General features: G+C 33.8%; 2 protein-coding genes across 4 annotated transcripts in view; one reads left to right on the forward strand and one right to left on the reverse strand.

The window, feature by feature from the left end:
- The window catches only part of LOC123203221, a 41,225-nt gene extending 35,630 nt beyond the window's left edge, over positions 1–5,595 (forward strand). The window contains 8 exon segments of the mRNA XM_044619492.1: positions 45–187; positions 274–400; positions 1,033–1,254; positions 2,616–2,972; positions 3,278–3,436; positions 3,531–3,818; positions 4,480–4,778; positions 5,372–5,595. Of these exon segments, the coding sequence (XP_044475427.1) occupies positions 45–187; positions 274–400; positions 1,033–1,254; positions 2,616–2,972; positions 3,278–3,436; positions 3,531–3,818; positions 4,480–4,638 (1,455 nt within the window). The 3' untranslated portion in view covers positions 4,639–4,778; positions 5,372–5,595.
- Positions 5,596–6,575: 980 nt separating this feature from the next.
- LOC123203222 lies at positions 6,576–13,461 on the reverse strand. Of its 3 annotated transcripts, XM_044619494.1 has the most exons (6): positions 13,015–13,461; positions 12,802–12,929; positions 12,576–12,688; positions 10,352–10,537; positions 7,103–7,184; positions 6,576–6,794 (listed from the first exon to the last, which is right to left on the reverse strand). In XM_044619494.1, exons 1-6 carry the CDS (start codon positions 13,341–13,343, stop codon positions 6,661–6,663), a joined length of 972 nt encoding a protein of 323 aa, XP_044475429.1. In that variant the 5' UTR covers positions 13,344–13,461; the 3' UTR covers positions 6,576–6,660. The 3 variants fall into 3 exon arrangements, with proteins under 3 accessions (XP_044475429.1, XP_044475431.1, XP_044475430.1); XM_044619496.1 differs by lacking the exon at positions 10,352–10,537 and having other exon boundaries at positions 13,015–13,460; XM_044619495.1 differs by lacking the exons at positions 6,576–6,794; positions 7,103–7,184 and adding an exon at positions 9,562–9,742 and having other exon boundaries at positions 13,015–13,458.
- Between the last annotated feature and the right edge of the window lie 2,589 nt (positions 13,462–16,050).

Consider the following 16,050-nt stretch of genomic DNA (forward strand, 5'->3'; position numbering starts at 1 on the left):
TATATACAATTTTGATTATGTTTGTTTGAAATGCTTTGGATCAGGGACCTGAAAATTGTGCCTTTCTGATAAACATTCATGAACCTGTTATTTGGAGACTTATTGGGATGATCCAGCGGATGAATATTCATAGGTTATATGATACTAAAAAAACTGCAGTTTCAGTTGATCCATTCATTCATATCGGGTATGGAGTTTTATTTTCAAATTTGTCTTCTAATCCTGTATTTCATTAACTCATACATTATTAAAACTTAATACCTATAATTACAGTGTTCTTAATATCTCGGAAATTCGATTCAAACTATCAATGACAATGTCACCTACTCAACGACCAGGAGGAAAACTTGGATTTTGGTTATCTTTAATGACTGCATTGGGTAACGTTGAAAATATGCCTGTAAGTGTTAATATTTCATATATAATTGTTTTAAAGTTTATAACGGGGGTGGGATGCATCATGTTAGTTATTGTGCTCCATTTTTGCCCATTTTTATGCAGACTGATTATTTTTGCCAGTGTACAAGTATTGCTTCAACATAAAACTTTTATTATTTATGGGGCTATTGCTGGAAATTAGAATGTTTAGAAAGAAAAAGAAAGTTAATTATTTGAGCTTGCCAATGGTTCTTTATATAGCATTCTCTCCACCTCACTCTCATTTGGCTTGAAAGGGGGTTGTAAGCTTAAACAAGGAAGCTGTGCACATACAGTGACAGACTATTTTGAGTATTATATATTCTGGTTGAATCTTATTTTTGGTCTATGACAGTGCACATGGTTTATTTAGACAGCTAGTTCGGTGTTATGTCATTACTTTAGTATGTCTCATTTACTAAACGTACACATTTGAGGCTTTTAAACACATTAGACATGCAAAGTTGTCTATTCATTAGTTCTCATTGTGACTTGCTAGGGATTCCTAACATGCATGATTTTCTTAATCTTTAAGTTTCTCAGTATAGCTCTTATGCATTATAGAGAATGTGATAGAAATTTTGAATATGAATCATCTTTCTATATGCTAATCAGATCAGAATAAATCCAAGATTTCATGAGAATGTGTGCATGAGGCGGAGTACTATGACTAATATTGCCTTAGTAAATTTAAAAAAAGATCTTCTTGGCCAACCTCTGCAACTGCTCTCGAGTCTTGATATATTGGGAAATGCAAGCAATGCACTTGGACATATGAGTAAAGGTGTGGCTGCCCTATCAATGGACAAGAAGTTCATCCAGAACAGACAGAGACAGGTTTGCTATGAGCTTGAAATTTTGATTTATCATGTTGTGCATAGGGCCATGTATTGTTTGGCATGTTGCAGAGCTGTAAACCTAAACTTGATTAAGGGAAAAATAAATAACTGGCTCTTTACCTACTAAATTCTTTACCCTTTCTTTATGTTATAATAATGCCTCTCTGTAAAATTCACCTAAATAAATTCTAAAAATAGACCCAAAGCTACAATCAATCAGATTTTTTTAAGTAGAATAGTCAAAATAAAAAAGAAAAAGTTGAACACAAATTCCATAATTACTATTAAAAATAAAAAGAAAAATTCTTGGAACACTTTGTGCATACCTTTCCTCTTTTCAGCATTTGAAACCCCTGCTCTTGGGGCTAAAATGATGGTTAATTTAGTGCTAACTGTGTTGCTTAGGGACACTGTAGCTAAGGCTGGATTCGAGCCGAGCCAAGCTCGAGCTCGACTCTGTTTACATATAGCTGAGCTTGTTGAGCTCGTGAAAGCCAAACTCAAACTCGGTTCGAATTCAGTTCAGCTCGTTTTTCGTTATTAAAACGACGTCGTTTTAATAAATATTGGTCAAAACGACGACGTTTTGTATCAAAATTTTTAATTGAAAAATTTAGCGAGTAGCTCGAGCTCGTATAGGGCTGACTCGGGCTTATTCGAGCCGAGCTTGAGCTCGAGTTTGAACCGGCTCAGTTCAAGTCCAGCCCTAACTGCAGCCAAGGCAGTTCAGAGTGGTGTCCAATGAGATTAATAAGTGAAAATGTCATTGATTTTTTTGGATTTGACCAATGCCTTGAATAGCATGAACCTTGTTGATTTTGGAATTGCCTCTTACACAAGTGAGGATGAGGTATTTTTGGGTATCAAAAAATGAAAAAAAGTGATGAAAATCTCCTATAGTGTATACAAAGTTGAATTTTTTTTCTTTCTTTCTTTCTTTTTTTTGGGAAACAATAAATATTATTGAAATTAATCATTAATGTTTACAATAGTAGACCAAATATCCATCATAAAAGTGCTAGATCTTTACGACAAATATTCACAAGCCTTTTGTTATCTGTGCTACTGAGCACCAAAAAGAAGGGAAAGATTAAAGCAGCCCACGGTTCCACAAATCGGTAGAACACATCAACTCAAAGTTGAACATTGTTTATAGCCTAATTTGCTTTATCATATTTCTTGGTATTTTGAAATTGTGTTGTTTGAAGAAGGCTATGCTTTGTGCTTTAGATTATCCTTAGATGCTATTTGCATTTTTTCAATATTTACTAATATAAGTACACTGATAAATCACAGTTAGTATTTTTTTTTTCCATGTGCTAGTGTTTCTTTTTCCGTGTAATCTGTATTATCTTGTAGGAGAGCAAAGGTGTAGAGGACTTTGGTGATGTTATCAGAGAGGGAGGTGGTGCTTTAGCAAAGGGCATATTCAGAGGTGTTACTGGCATATTAACAAAGCCTCTTGAAGGAGCAAAATCTTCTGGTGTTGAGGGTTTTGTTCAGGGTGTTGGTAAAGGAATAATAGGTGCAGCTGCCCAACCAGTTAGTGGGGTGCTTGATCTTCTGTCGAAAACTACTGAAGGTGCAAATGCTATGAGAATGAAGATAGCATCTGCTATAGCTTCAGATGAACAACTTTTACGTAGGAGACTGCCACGTGTAATTGGTGGTGATAATTTGCTTCGTCCATTTGATGAGTACAAAGCACAAGGGCAGGTATTTGTTTTGCCTTCTTAAGGAGAAAAAAATTGCCTAGGTGATTGTACTGTTAAGTTGTCATAACTCATCTGTTATAAAAGAGTCTTATAAAAGAGTGACCGTGATTTGGAACTATTACAATTTGTTGGGTTGTTCAATATTAGGGGATTTGAAGATATTGAGTTCTGTTGAATTCAGATCTTAGTTCTTACAATATTTTATTTATTATGTCTGATATCTTCTGTATGTCAAATTAGCACATGCAGAATCTGCCTCTGTTTTATTGGCCATGTCTCTTGACATCACATGCTTTCATTTTGAAGGTTATGCTGCAGTTGGCAGAATCAGGTTCATTCTTTGGGCAAGTTGATCTTTTTAAAGTACGTGGGAAGTTTGCCTTATCAGATGCTTATGAAGATCATTTTTTACTGTGCAAAGGAAAGATCCTTATCATCACACATCGCAGGGTTATACTGTTGCAGGTAAGTTCAACTGACTCAAGATTATTTATGGCTTTACAGTCCTACATCAAGAGGACACAAATAAAGTACTTAACTGTAATTTTACCTGTGACAGCAACCCTCCAACATTATGGCTCATAGAAAATTTAGCCCTGCAAGGGATCCATGTTCTATTCTGTGGGCTGTACTGTGGGATGACCTCATAAGAATGGAATTGAGTTATGGAAAAAAGGACAATCCAACAGCTTTGCCTTCAAGGGTTGTACTTTATCTACAGATCAGACCAACAGAAACAAAGGAACATGTTCGTGTTATAAAATGCATCAGGGAGACTAACCAATCAGTGAAAGTTTACTATGGAATTGAGCAAGCAAGGGACACCTATGGGAAAAATCTTTCGAAGGTCAAATTTTATCCCATGCTTTCTTCCATTCGTGTTAAATCTTGATTATAGCAGCTAAGGCTCGATACCTTTGCATCAATATAAGGTTCCCTGCCTTTGCTCCCACCTATTTAGTAAGGTGATTTTAGTAGTTGAGGTTCGAGATGGATCTGATCCGAACTGACTAGGATTAAATCCATAACTTAGCTCAAACGAATTGATCTTGAGTTGAATCTCTAATTCGACAATTTAGTTCGAGTTCGGTTTGTTTGTTCATCCTATCAGTAATATTGTTTACACTTTTATCGAAACTATTCTGATGATACTTTATACCAATTCGAATGAATTTAAATCCGAATTTGAACTAGATATTATGATTTAAATCCAACCTCGAACCAGTTCAAAACTCGATTTTGTTCGAATCACATCCACTTGTACTTGCAGTTAGCCTGTCCAAAAGCTTGGTCTGAAGGTGGACCAAGTGATCTTGTAACGAATCTCGTGTATTAGTCTCTACATTTTGTTTTATTTTATTTTTGTTTTGTGTTTAATTTACATATCTTGCATGTGAGAGATTGTGTTAAAATAAAATTTGATCATTGTATTCTTATCTATTAGTTTAAACTTTGATATAAAAATAGTTGAGATAGTGTAGTGAAATTTTTTGCACAATGCTATTCAGGAGATGCTGAAAAAGAAAGTGATGAAACCATATTCACCACTTAGCCGAGGCAACAGTGCGGAAGTGAATCCGAAATCAGGGGCTTCCATGTGGTCTTCTCAACAGGTGTTTCCATCAGAACCTTTCTGTTCATCGTCTTTCGGCAGCAGTAGTGGCTAACTCATTGCCTGCCCATAGAGAAACATGGTTCAAGGCTTTCTGATACCATCAGGTCGTACATACACCGTCCAGCAGCAGCAGTGGTTGATTTTCTGGAAATTGAAAAGTGTTTGCTCATCATGCCCCGTGCAATTTGAAAGGTACTACTTTGAATTCTGTTTTAGTACCTTTGTGCAAACTGTCTTCTCTATATTTGTTTTTATTTTGAGTAACATGGGGCACGAACAACTTGATTAGAACCTTGAGAGAATAATAATTCAAAAACTAGTTATTGAAATTAAAATACTTAAAACCATATAAATTGAGAGGTTTATAGTTTTCAATATGGGTTTCAAGTATCATTTCTTTTTCTTGAAATTGTAAAACAATCAAGTATGTCATCGTATAATTAAATAATTTAATTTAAAATTATTTAATCATACGATAATATGTCAGTTTATTTATATCATTTGATATCCAATTTTTTGTATATGATTGTTTGAATCATTTTATGTGCATTTATAATGAGTACTAATTTAAATACTAATGGTGATATGTTACCATCTGATTAGTTGTTATTTTATTTTCAATTCAAAATCATCAATTATATTATGATACATCATCATTAGTATCGAGATTGATATTTATTATATGTCCAGATAACATTATTCTTATTGTTTTCTTTTCCTTGATGAGAAACTTATGATCAATGATAACTTCACCGCTGTTCTTCCTTATATCTCTTCTGCCGTAGGCATGAGTTTCCCTCACATCATTGGACATAATTTGCAGTTGAAAACAGGAAGAAACCGTATGTAGAAGTAGAGCCATTTATCTGAAGCCCGTGGAGAACAAAACTAATAATATTTATATTGAATTGGTACTGTAATGTCTCCCATAATTGGTCTTAGATAAAATTGCACTGTAATGTCTTCTTATACATATGATTACCCAATTCAATATAAATATTTTTTGGTATGATTTTGATTATTAGTTTTGATTAGATTATGGACAGCCCTTTGAGTTTTGGGTGGTAATTATAGTTTTTGAATTCAAAGGAGGGGAACTGCGATTTCGCCAAACCATACCATGGGTTCCACTCCACGGACCATGAACTTCTCACGTACCATTTATTTTTCAACTTCTGATAGTATGACGTATTGTACGATCAATTCAAGGGCGCCCAAAGCCATGTCAAGTCATAAAGTCATTAAAAAGAGCACGCATGTGAACAAACGAAGTGTCATTTCGTGATTTAAACTTTTTCTTTCAAAAAACCGTCCGCTTCTCTTGCTTTCTTCTCTATATAGATACAGATCAAAACGACTTACTCAGGGTTAAAGCTCAACTTCTCACATGTTCTCCGATGGCGACCCTTTTTCGCCAATCATTTTTCAGTTCGCAGAAACATAATAAGAGAAGACAATAATCTGGTGCAAACCGGTTTGTCATATACAATCATGTTCGAAGCTCACGTATGAATTATTTTTCATTTTACTTTTGTTTATATATTTAATTTCGTGTTAGCTGAATTGGAGCTACGTGAATCACTGGTTTATAATTTTGATGATGGTGGATGTCGTTTTCGGTATCATGTAGTGTTAAAGCTTGACAGGTTTATTACTATTATATAATCTAGCTTTATTGCTTTAAGAATTAATTAAGTTCAATGTGAACCATCTGATTTTTTTGGCTAATTATTTTTTCTTTTCGCATTGTCGTGTTCGGAATCAGTTACATGCGGAGTAAATTATATTGATTAAAGGATTTTAGAATTTCGTGATATTTTATTTATATTTTTCTTATGAGTTATTGTCGTGAATTTGAGTTGTTTTTGGCTTGATTATAAATCTGTTAGTTTTATTGCTTGATAATTTATTCTTGTGTAAGTTGACGTGAATAATGGAGAGGTTTATAACGGTTCTTCACTTGTAGGTTCTGCATTTGCTTCGAAGATATTTGGGTGAAGATATTTGCTTCGAAGATATTTGGGTGAATATGTCGAACATTTAATCAAACAAGATAAAATTTGAGTCAAGAAAATCAATTAGTTACAAGATTGATGATAGCCACCTTCAATGTTACGGTACCAACAAAACCAGCTTTGACAATCACAGGGAGCTTTAAAGAATTTAGTGCCTCCGCCTTCAAATTCAAATCTTTCAAAACCACATCACCTGTACAAAATGAAAGGCATTACAATTTGAAAAACCACAGTCAAAAAAAGGTAACTGCCAACATGACATTATTTTGCAGCCAAGAAATGACACCACTGAGTAGGAAGAAGCTTTAACAGCTTTAATACACTTCAAAGATTCCTTTCATGAGTATAAATAATTCGTTTCTTTTCTTTCTTTCTTTGTTTTTTTGTGAACGGTTTAAGGGCAAAACAATGAGTTTTAACAAGCTTATTTCATCTCAGAAATAATAGGAAATACAACAGCAAATTGCAGCATGCATGTACCCCAAAGACTCTAAGACTAACCTTTCCAAACACTGATTCTTAAAGCCTCCACAGAAAGTCCATGGACATATTCACCCAAATATCTTCGAAGCAAATGCAGAACCTACAAGTGAAGAACCGTTATAAACCTCTCCATTATTCACGTCAACTTACACAAGAATAAATTATCAAGCAATAAAACTAACAGATTTATAATCAAGCCAAAAACAACTCAAATTCACGACAATAACTCACAAGAAAAATATAACTAAAATCTTTTAATCAATATAATTTGCTCCGCATATAACTGATTTTGAACATGACAATGCAAAAAGAAAAAATAATTAGCCAAAAAAATCAGACGGTTTCCATTGAACTTAATTAATTCTTAAAGCAACAAAGCTAGATTATATAATAGTAATAAACCTGTCAAGCTTTAACACTATATGATACCGAAAACGACATCCACCATCATCAAAATTATAAACCAGTGATTCACGTAGCTCCAATTCAGCTAACACGAAATTAAATATATAAACAAAAGTAAAATGAAAAATAATTCATATGTGAGCTTCGAACATGATTGTATATGACAAGCCGGTTTGCACCAGATTATTGTCTTCTCTTATTATGTTTCTGCGAACTGAAAAATGATTGGCGAAAAAGGGTCGTCATCGGGGAACACGTGAGAAGTTGAGCTTTAACCCTGAGTAAGTCGTTTTGATCTGTATCTGTACAGAGAAGAAAGCAAGAGAAGCGAACAGTTTTTTGAAAGAAAAAGTTTAAATCACGAAATGGCACTTCGTTTGTTCACACGCGCGCTCTTTTTAATGACTTTATGACTTGGCATGGCTCTGGGCGCCCTTGAATTGATCGTAAAATACGTCATACTATCAGAAGTTGAAAAATAAATGGTACGTGAGAAGTTCATGGTTCGTGGAGTGGAACCCATGGTATGGTTTGGCGAAATTGCAGTTCCCCTCATTTGAATTCAAAAGCTATAATTACTACCCAAAACTCAAAGGGTTGTCCATAATCTAATCAAAATCATACCAAAAAATATTTATATTGAATTGGGTAATCATATGTATAAGAAGACATTACAGTGCAATCTTATCTAAGACCAATTATGGGAGATATAAGAAGCCATTTAACTTATTTACCTAGTGCCCGTTTAATAATATTTATATTGAATTGGCTAATCATATGTATAAGAAGACATTACAGTGCAATCTTATCTAAGACCAATTATGGGAGATTTGCCAATGCTTTATAGGAATCAAAGACATATGAAATTGGTAGTCATCCCAATATTCTAGGTTGAAGTGCGTTAGCACTAAACACCTCATTTGACCCAAACACAATATTAGATGTCAAATCAGCTGCAACAAACCATGACTACTTGGTTTGTCGTCAATGTCAAACGAAGGCCTGTATATACAAATTTGCAAGGGACACAAAGTGAGGATGTGAATTAGTTTTGATGTTTTTACTAGTGATGGTCTTAATTTTGAGTTTCTCGTTTTATGCATCACGTAAAGGCAACAAAAATTATACAACACTCTGGAGTAAAAACTTGGTTATACTGTACAACAAGATCAGAGGAAAATGTGCACGAGTCACAACTAACTTTGCCAGAGGTGGGGGAGGAAATTTTGGATGTGCCAGTAGACAATGAGGTGCCATCCACATTGTCTACTGACACATCACATTTTCCTCCCCCATCTCTGGCAGAGCTAGTTGTGGTTCGTGCACATTTTCCTCTGATAGATCTTGCTATACATTATGCCCCTCCAGGTCATGCACGTCCACATCCTCCCCCTCCCCCTCCCCCATCTTGTTATGCCAAATCAGTCCATGGCTGCTTATAGATTCTGTTTCTCACTTTAGATATAGAGTTTCACCCTCTCAACATAGGTGATTCGACCCAAAAAAAAAAAAAAGTAATAGCATAGGGAAGTAATAGTAGAGAAACTGAATACATAAGTGGGTGAATTTAAATTTAATGCAAGTCAATTTTTCTCAGAGCCCCTAGAAGACCGACAAAAGATTCAGAATTTAACTCCCCAGTAACCAGAATTGAACTGCAGGAATACTGCCAAAAGCCAATATGGAGTGTTTACCCTAAAGCATCATGCAGTATAACAGAGGCCAGAAAAGAATAGACACATATTCCAAACATTTCTACCAGCACATCAGAATACAAAATAAATTCACCCAAGGGACAGCAATACAGTTCACAAATCAAGTAAAAGCATCATCAGTTCTTCTTTCTAAACAGTCCTACTTAATGTGGTGATAGTACTATTGAGATTTTCCAGCAAATAAATAAAATGTAGTCTTATTTCTAGTTATTCTGCAAATTGAGTCGGACACAATTGACTCAAAAGAACAGTTTTCACATCATTTACACAATTATACATAGTTTTCCATTATATGAAGAAGCTAAATGTCAAAGGAAGAAAATACACATAGAAGAGTTCAAAAAAGTGCCACAGTACTGAAAATTAAGTATCAAAATTCATTTATGATCAGTATCTACCAACATTTTTCTTACATGTTTACAATTATAGTTCTTAAGTACAAAAACATTGTGCGAGAAACTAAGAAAATCAACGTATGGCATAAACACACAAGAAATGGCTATTATTATTACCACCTTCGTACCAACGATGTCAGCAACTGCAACAAGAAAAGCAATTCCAAGCTGTTAAAGTCATTGTCTAAGTGCACTTAGAAAAGGGTAAAGCCAGCCCAAGCCACCACTTAAAACAACAAATAATTCAGAAGTTTGACATATTAATATTGCATTATGGCATAATTAAGGAAAAGAAACAAGAATGATACAAAATTAAAGTGGTCGTAAACTTTCAGTGTCGAAACAAAAAAAGTTGGCTTAAAAAATGTTTGTTCATTTTTCCACCAAGAGAGGAAAAATTGGTCCAGTGAACCTTTAAGTAGTGAATAGGAGAAATACACAGTGCAAATCTCACAAATTAATTGAGACTGCCAATGCAGCTAAAGGAGAAAATACATTTTAAAATCAAAACCAAAAGCAGCACCTGCATTATAGATAAACATACTTTGCAGGCTAGTTAAAACTACAAGAAACTCCACAAGCAAGTATCATGATCAAGAAAAATGTAGTCACAATGAGGAAACAACAAAACTTTTGTATACATATGCGCGCGCGCTATGTATGTATGTATGTACACACACACACTAAAAAAAAAAGAGCTAACCACTACATTTTTCAAATACACTGAGCAACAGGCAGGAAAAGTTTCATACCTCAAATAATTCAAATGGGTTGCCACGACGGTAAACATCATTGTTCTTGCAGTTATCATTGGGAAGAAAGCTGAACAACAGTGCTCTCCATCCAATAAGTAGAGCAGCAGTACTACCCAATGTCACTAAGATGAAGGTATATGTTGGAATATGGCCTGTCAGTACTGCCCTTATAATTAATCCTAGCTGCCAAAGAAGTACGAGGGAAGAATGGAGTTTCATCAAGTATGTTCTCTTCATGATGTTTCAAACACAGATATAAAAGGAAAATGCAACTATCAAAATCCTGTGATCTTTTATTTGCTGATCAGTGAAATAGCATTTCCACTGTGCAGAACTCAACTAGAATTTTATAATTTTTTACATTATGAGTCATGAGACAAGAATGGATAAAATCTAAATTGAAACTTCCTGATAGGGTAAAATGCAACTCAGATTTGAAGAATGAAACAAAGACTTGTTTGAAATAGGTTTAAATCATGTGCAACGTGAACACTGGCAATACAAGTGTTTGAAATTCTGAAAGGAAAGTAGAACTTAAAAACAAATACACAATACTAAGACAAGATATAAATTTAAGGCTTCAAATGTCTCAGAAGGAGTATACTAATAGGTCAATTACCAAAGGAGTATTTAAAGTAGATGCCAGCTATATCATGCTTTTTAGAATTCAAAAAGATAATCTCACTCTCCACAAACAGAAAGATACCCCATTGAGCAATTAAAAACCTTTTTCACGTGCGATATCTACAATGGTCCAATATCTCTCTTGTAAACAGTTAACCAGGGAAAAATGTAGGAAGGGTTTATAGAAAGGATAACACGTGATTAAGATTGAAACTACTAACATATCTAAGGGTGACGAGCCTCAAAGGAAAAGGAAACCCAACATCAGGTACATAGCCATGCAAGCCATGAGAATGCAAACCACTTACCCGATATGCACACCTTCCAAATGCAATGCAAACAATATATCCAGCCATGCACACCATGCAAATGCATACAAGAAGACCCAGTCAGTAGCTAGAAGAGATAAGAGCTGGAGCTGGTCCTGCAGAAGCTATCTGATCAGTTGCTGATCTTGGGGTGCAAGAGGGCATGGTGATAGTTACTTCAGTTCAGGAGCACTGCTTATCTTTAGAAGGATATATTGTTGAGCATGTTTTAAGAGCCTTCTATAAATAAGTCCTTGACTATTGTTGGATGGCATAAATTCAATTGTCTTGAGGCCTTATCTCCAGCCCTAAGAAGAGAAGCTAGTAATTTCAGTATTCCGCTTGTGCTCATTGATGGTTTTCCAACAAAGGGTGTATCTATAATAGAGATTAAAACCTTTTAATTACACTCTTCTTGTGGAAGATTCTAGTGAACTCAGAGCATCTCAAGATCTGAGGCATCCTCAAAACACAGATAAAGAAATAAACAGATTTAAAGAGCCAATGCACATTGATGATTTGCCATTTTTGTAAATTACCTCAAACAACTAGATGTTTTGTAAACTTTTCTTCTCAAAGCCACACAGTGGGAATGATTAAGTGTTTACTCTACTTTCCTTATATTGACCAAGTCCTTTAGTGCCTCTAAAGATGAGAGAGAAAAGGCTCCACTGAAGTTCATTTGAGCCTGGATAATAGCCCCATAACCTTCCCCTATGCAATGCTTCAACTGCTGAGTAGCATCAACCAAAAACTTTCAAAATTGAGACAACACTGTAAAGGATGGACCTTTATAGTTCACTTGGTAGAATATAATCTTCACTCCCTTTCAACAAGAAGAGCCAACCACCTAGAATTCTTATTTCCTTTCCATCTGTATGTAGCTCGAATAATGCACTAAAATGAGTCTAGACTGAGTTATGATAATGTCAGGATATCATATGAAATAAATGGATTTTCAGAAGTTAATGTAATACATGAACAAGTTTTCACGCAGTGCAGATTGAACAACTCCTTTAGCAAATACACCATTTAATAGAATAAGTTTGAAAATGGAATCCTATATGAAACAAAATGCGGAACTTCATATTTAACAGAACATAAAATGGGGAGAAGCACACCTTTAGGAGGCACATTGTTATACTAATATCAAATATTTGTGGGAATGATTTCTTTTCAAAACAAAAGGCACTTGATAAAACTAAAATCAATGGCGGCACTCTAGATGGACAAAAAAATATTTATCCAAAAGAAAGACCGACAAGAAATTATTTGAAATTCAAACTTACTGGAATCCCTAAAGCCCAGGACTTAGCAGCAGCCAAAACAGCCTTAGAGACACCATTCATTCCACGACCGTCCTCAGAATAACCCCCAAGAAAGTAGGCACTCAAGAACCAGCCTATCAATAAAGACATTCACATTTATTTACAAAATAACCATTAAATTGAAGATACATAGCTGTATGTTAATGTTCTACTATAACTTAAGGCAGAACGAAGATAACAAACTTACCGGCAATAAAAGGGTCAGCTGTACGCAGTGTTTCGATGTCAAAAACTAAGAACCCATGACTAAATCTTCCGATTGCAGAAAAGAGAAACAAAGCCAACACATCTCCACCAGCAAGCAGAGCCACGCGACTGCAACACCATAACAAGATTAAATTCCATTTATTCTTCAACAATCAAGAACGTGAATAGCCGTAAAATTACTGAAAGATTATACCCCCATTTGTTTATGCGGGAAGAGAAATCGGGTTTATCGAACTGGATAACGCCTTCTAGGGGAACATTCTCTTGTGTGACAAAAACTGTTTCCTGATTGTTAAAAGGAGGAGAAGCTGAAGTGGGTTGTTTGGCGGCATTAGAGTCAACACTTCCCTCGGCTTTTGCAAGGGTGAGATTGAGAGCTCTAGAATTCCAAGTGTTTCTTCTAGTTCCAGTTCCAAGGATGAATTTGGAGTTTGGTTTGGCGAACGAAGGTGAATTGAGGCTTGCTAGTTTAAGACTGATAGAGCAATTTCGAGTAGATGGAGGAAATTGGGCCAGCATCATCCTATCGCTCTCTCTAGTCTCACTGCGGCTTTTGCCTTCACAAGACTCTATCCGCTCACTTTTTGTCTTTTACAAAGTTAAAGTTACGAGCAGGCGTGGGTTGAAGAATCCAACCGAGTCCCAACACTTTCTCTTTTTTTATAAAGCTCGAACGAAAAATGTTGAGGGCGTTTAATTTTAATAATATTTTATTATCAAAATAAAATAATTATCTTAAAAATAAGTTATTTAAAAGATTATTGGATATAAATAATTATTATATTTAAAAAAATTAATAGATATAAATAATTATTATGTTTAGTTAAAGGTAATAAAATATTATTAATAAATTATTTTACTTAAATGTTCTTGAATATAATTATTTTTAAATATTTTTATATTATTTATCATATTAATTAAAAATAAATTTATTTTTAATTCAAAAAATTAATAAATACTAATATAATTATAATAAAATCAAAATTAAATACCTAAGATGAAAATGGTAATTAGATTACCATCTATATTATCTGTCACGTTAGTATAAGTAATAAAAAATTACTGTAATCTTTTATCACTGATAAACCAAACAAAAAAATAAAAGATAGATTACTAAGATAATCTTTAAAACTCATAACCAAACGACCTCTTAAGGTTAAATTTGTTAAGTGAGCAGATTCCTTTTACTTTAAATTTAACTCAAACGTTTAGTATAAATTTATAATTCAAATTTATAATTTAAAATCATAATTAATTAATAAAATAATATTATTTAATATATTATAATATAAAAATAATATTATAATATTAGATAAGCAAATCAATCATAAGTTGAATCCTCAAATTAAAATTCTAACCCAAAATTGATTCATACCAGCAAACCGGACTGGAGCTCCAACTCCTAGACAACTTATGCGACCTCAGTTCACAGAGTTATCTGTAATTCCGTCCAAGACCTTTTAGAGTTTGTAGAGTTGGGCTTGAACGTCATTAATAACAAGGTCCAGCCTCATTTCTTTTCTTCAGGTAATTGGACTTTGTTCCTGACCCAGTAACTTTTAAACCTTTGGGCTTTTGCCCAATCATAAGAACTGCAATTCATGCCTAATTGTAGAAGCTATAATAATAACATAGGAAATCAGAGGCTCCAACCACACGGCAAATCTTCAAAATTCCTTTCCAAGTTTTCAAAACTGCCGAATTCCGAGTAGACAAAATGAACGGGTAACTTGCAATACTTATGGGTTATCTGTTTAAAAGCATATATATAAATTTTAGATTTTAAAACTTGTATTTATAGATAATAAATTTTTGTGAGCGATTCAGGTATCCACATGGGACAACTATTATTTTTTTCTATTAATTTTTTTCTTCTTTTTCAATATTAAATTTATAATATATTTAACACAAATTTCACATATTTTTCTTTTTTTAATATGAAATAAACTCAAATCTATTATAAAATTAAAAAATTTGTTAAATTAAAAATAAATTTAAATAATATGAATAATAAACACTTTGTTATAACTATTCATTTCATGTTCAATATTAAAATTTTTCAAATTTGTAGAAACTAATTTTATAATTTGAATTAAATTTTTATTTATCTACGAAATATTATGTATTTTAAGGAAAAATATTAAAAATTATAAAATAAATATATTAAAATAATTAAAATAAAAAATAATGATAATTAATATTAACAAATAACCTATGGGTTGGGTATGAGGTTTATAAATTATTATCTATATAATTCAATTTCTCTTTGACCCACACCTATTTCAATCTAACTCACTCGTTTATTAGATCTAATTCTTATTTAATTTAAAATGGAATATATCCAAACAATTAGAATGAATGGTCTCTCTACTAGTGATTTGTACTATTGTTTTTCTTTTAAATTACTTTATTGTTATGTCAAGTTAGGCAAATTTTAGGGTTGGATTAACCCGTTTAAACAAGTAAAACTTTCAGTCTGTTACTAATCTCATACCACCAACACCAGATAAGTTAAACCGTCCACCTGGAGATTTCACATATTTTACCCCGTCATGCTACCGCCATTAAGGAAGTTGATGCGGGCTAGTAAGACCAGATCAGAGGGGAGAAAAAAAACAGTTGCCCAGCTTGTGCAGAAGGGCTCAATCCCGAGATTTCCTCACATGCTGAGGTTGCTGCTCAAGAAGGAAATCCATTAGTATAATCAACCTGCCTATGCGTGCGAATATTCGATAATTGCGCCTCCATATTACTGTTAATTATCATGATAATCCACATTAATCATTTATCTAATCAATATTTTGAATCTTTGCACGTGACATAAGCTTTTTGAATCAGTCATTTTGTTGGGCTTTAATATTAATCTATAATTATTATTTTTCGCAGCTAAAAAGCTTAAGCGCCCATGTATGTAATGCCCAATAAACTAAAGAAAACGATGATGTAAAAAGCATCTCTAGGGTTGTCACCTTCTCGTTGCTGATGGAGACCAAAGACCAATAAATTATTTAATGTTAAACCTAAGTTTCATGATACTCAGTGAATAATATTAAAAGGGTTTTACAATAAGCTTTCCCCACTAGATCTCACTTTGGTAAACCAATTGCCTTTTAGACTTTGAGCCTCTGGGAATATTTGTCTATCAAGTTGCCTTTATTAACAATACTTGCTCAAAGTAAAGCGATGATCACCCTGATGCTCGCATGTTCACATGGTGCGCGCTTTCGTG

Source organism: Mangifera indica, chromosome 19 (genome assembly GCF_011075055.1).
Source record: "Mangifera indica cultivar Alphonso chromosome 19, CATAS_Mindica_2.1, whole genome shotgun sequence".
Taxonomy (NCBI): domain Eukaryota; kingdom Viridiplantae; phylum Streptophyta; class Magnoliopsida; order Sapindales; family Anacardiaceae; genus Mangifera; species Mangifera indica.

What these genes read in the sequence shown, in the direction of transcription:
- LOC123203222 (XM_044619494.1), bottom strand. Translation starts at nt 13,343, where the DNA reads ATGATGCTGGCCCAATTTCCTCCATCTACTCGAAATTGCTCTATCAGT. An exon ending in AGCTGACCCTTTTATTGCCG is followed by an intron (nt 12,689 to 12,801) that starts GTAAGTTTGTTA and finishes CTTTATTGATAG; the next exon opens with GCTGGTTCTTGAGTGCCTAC. An exon ending in ACCCATTTGAATTATTTGAG is followed by an intron (nt 7,185 to 10,351) that starts GTATGAAACTTT and finishes CTTCACTTGTAG; the next exon opens with GTTCTGCATTTGCTTCGAAG.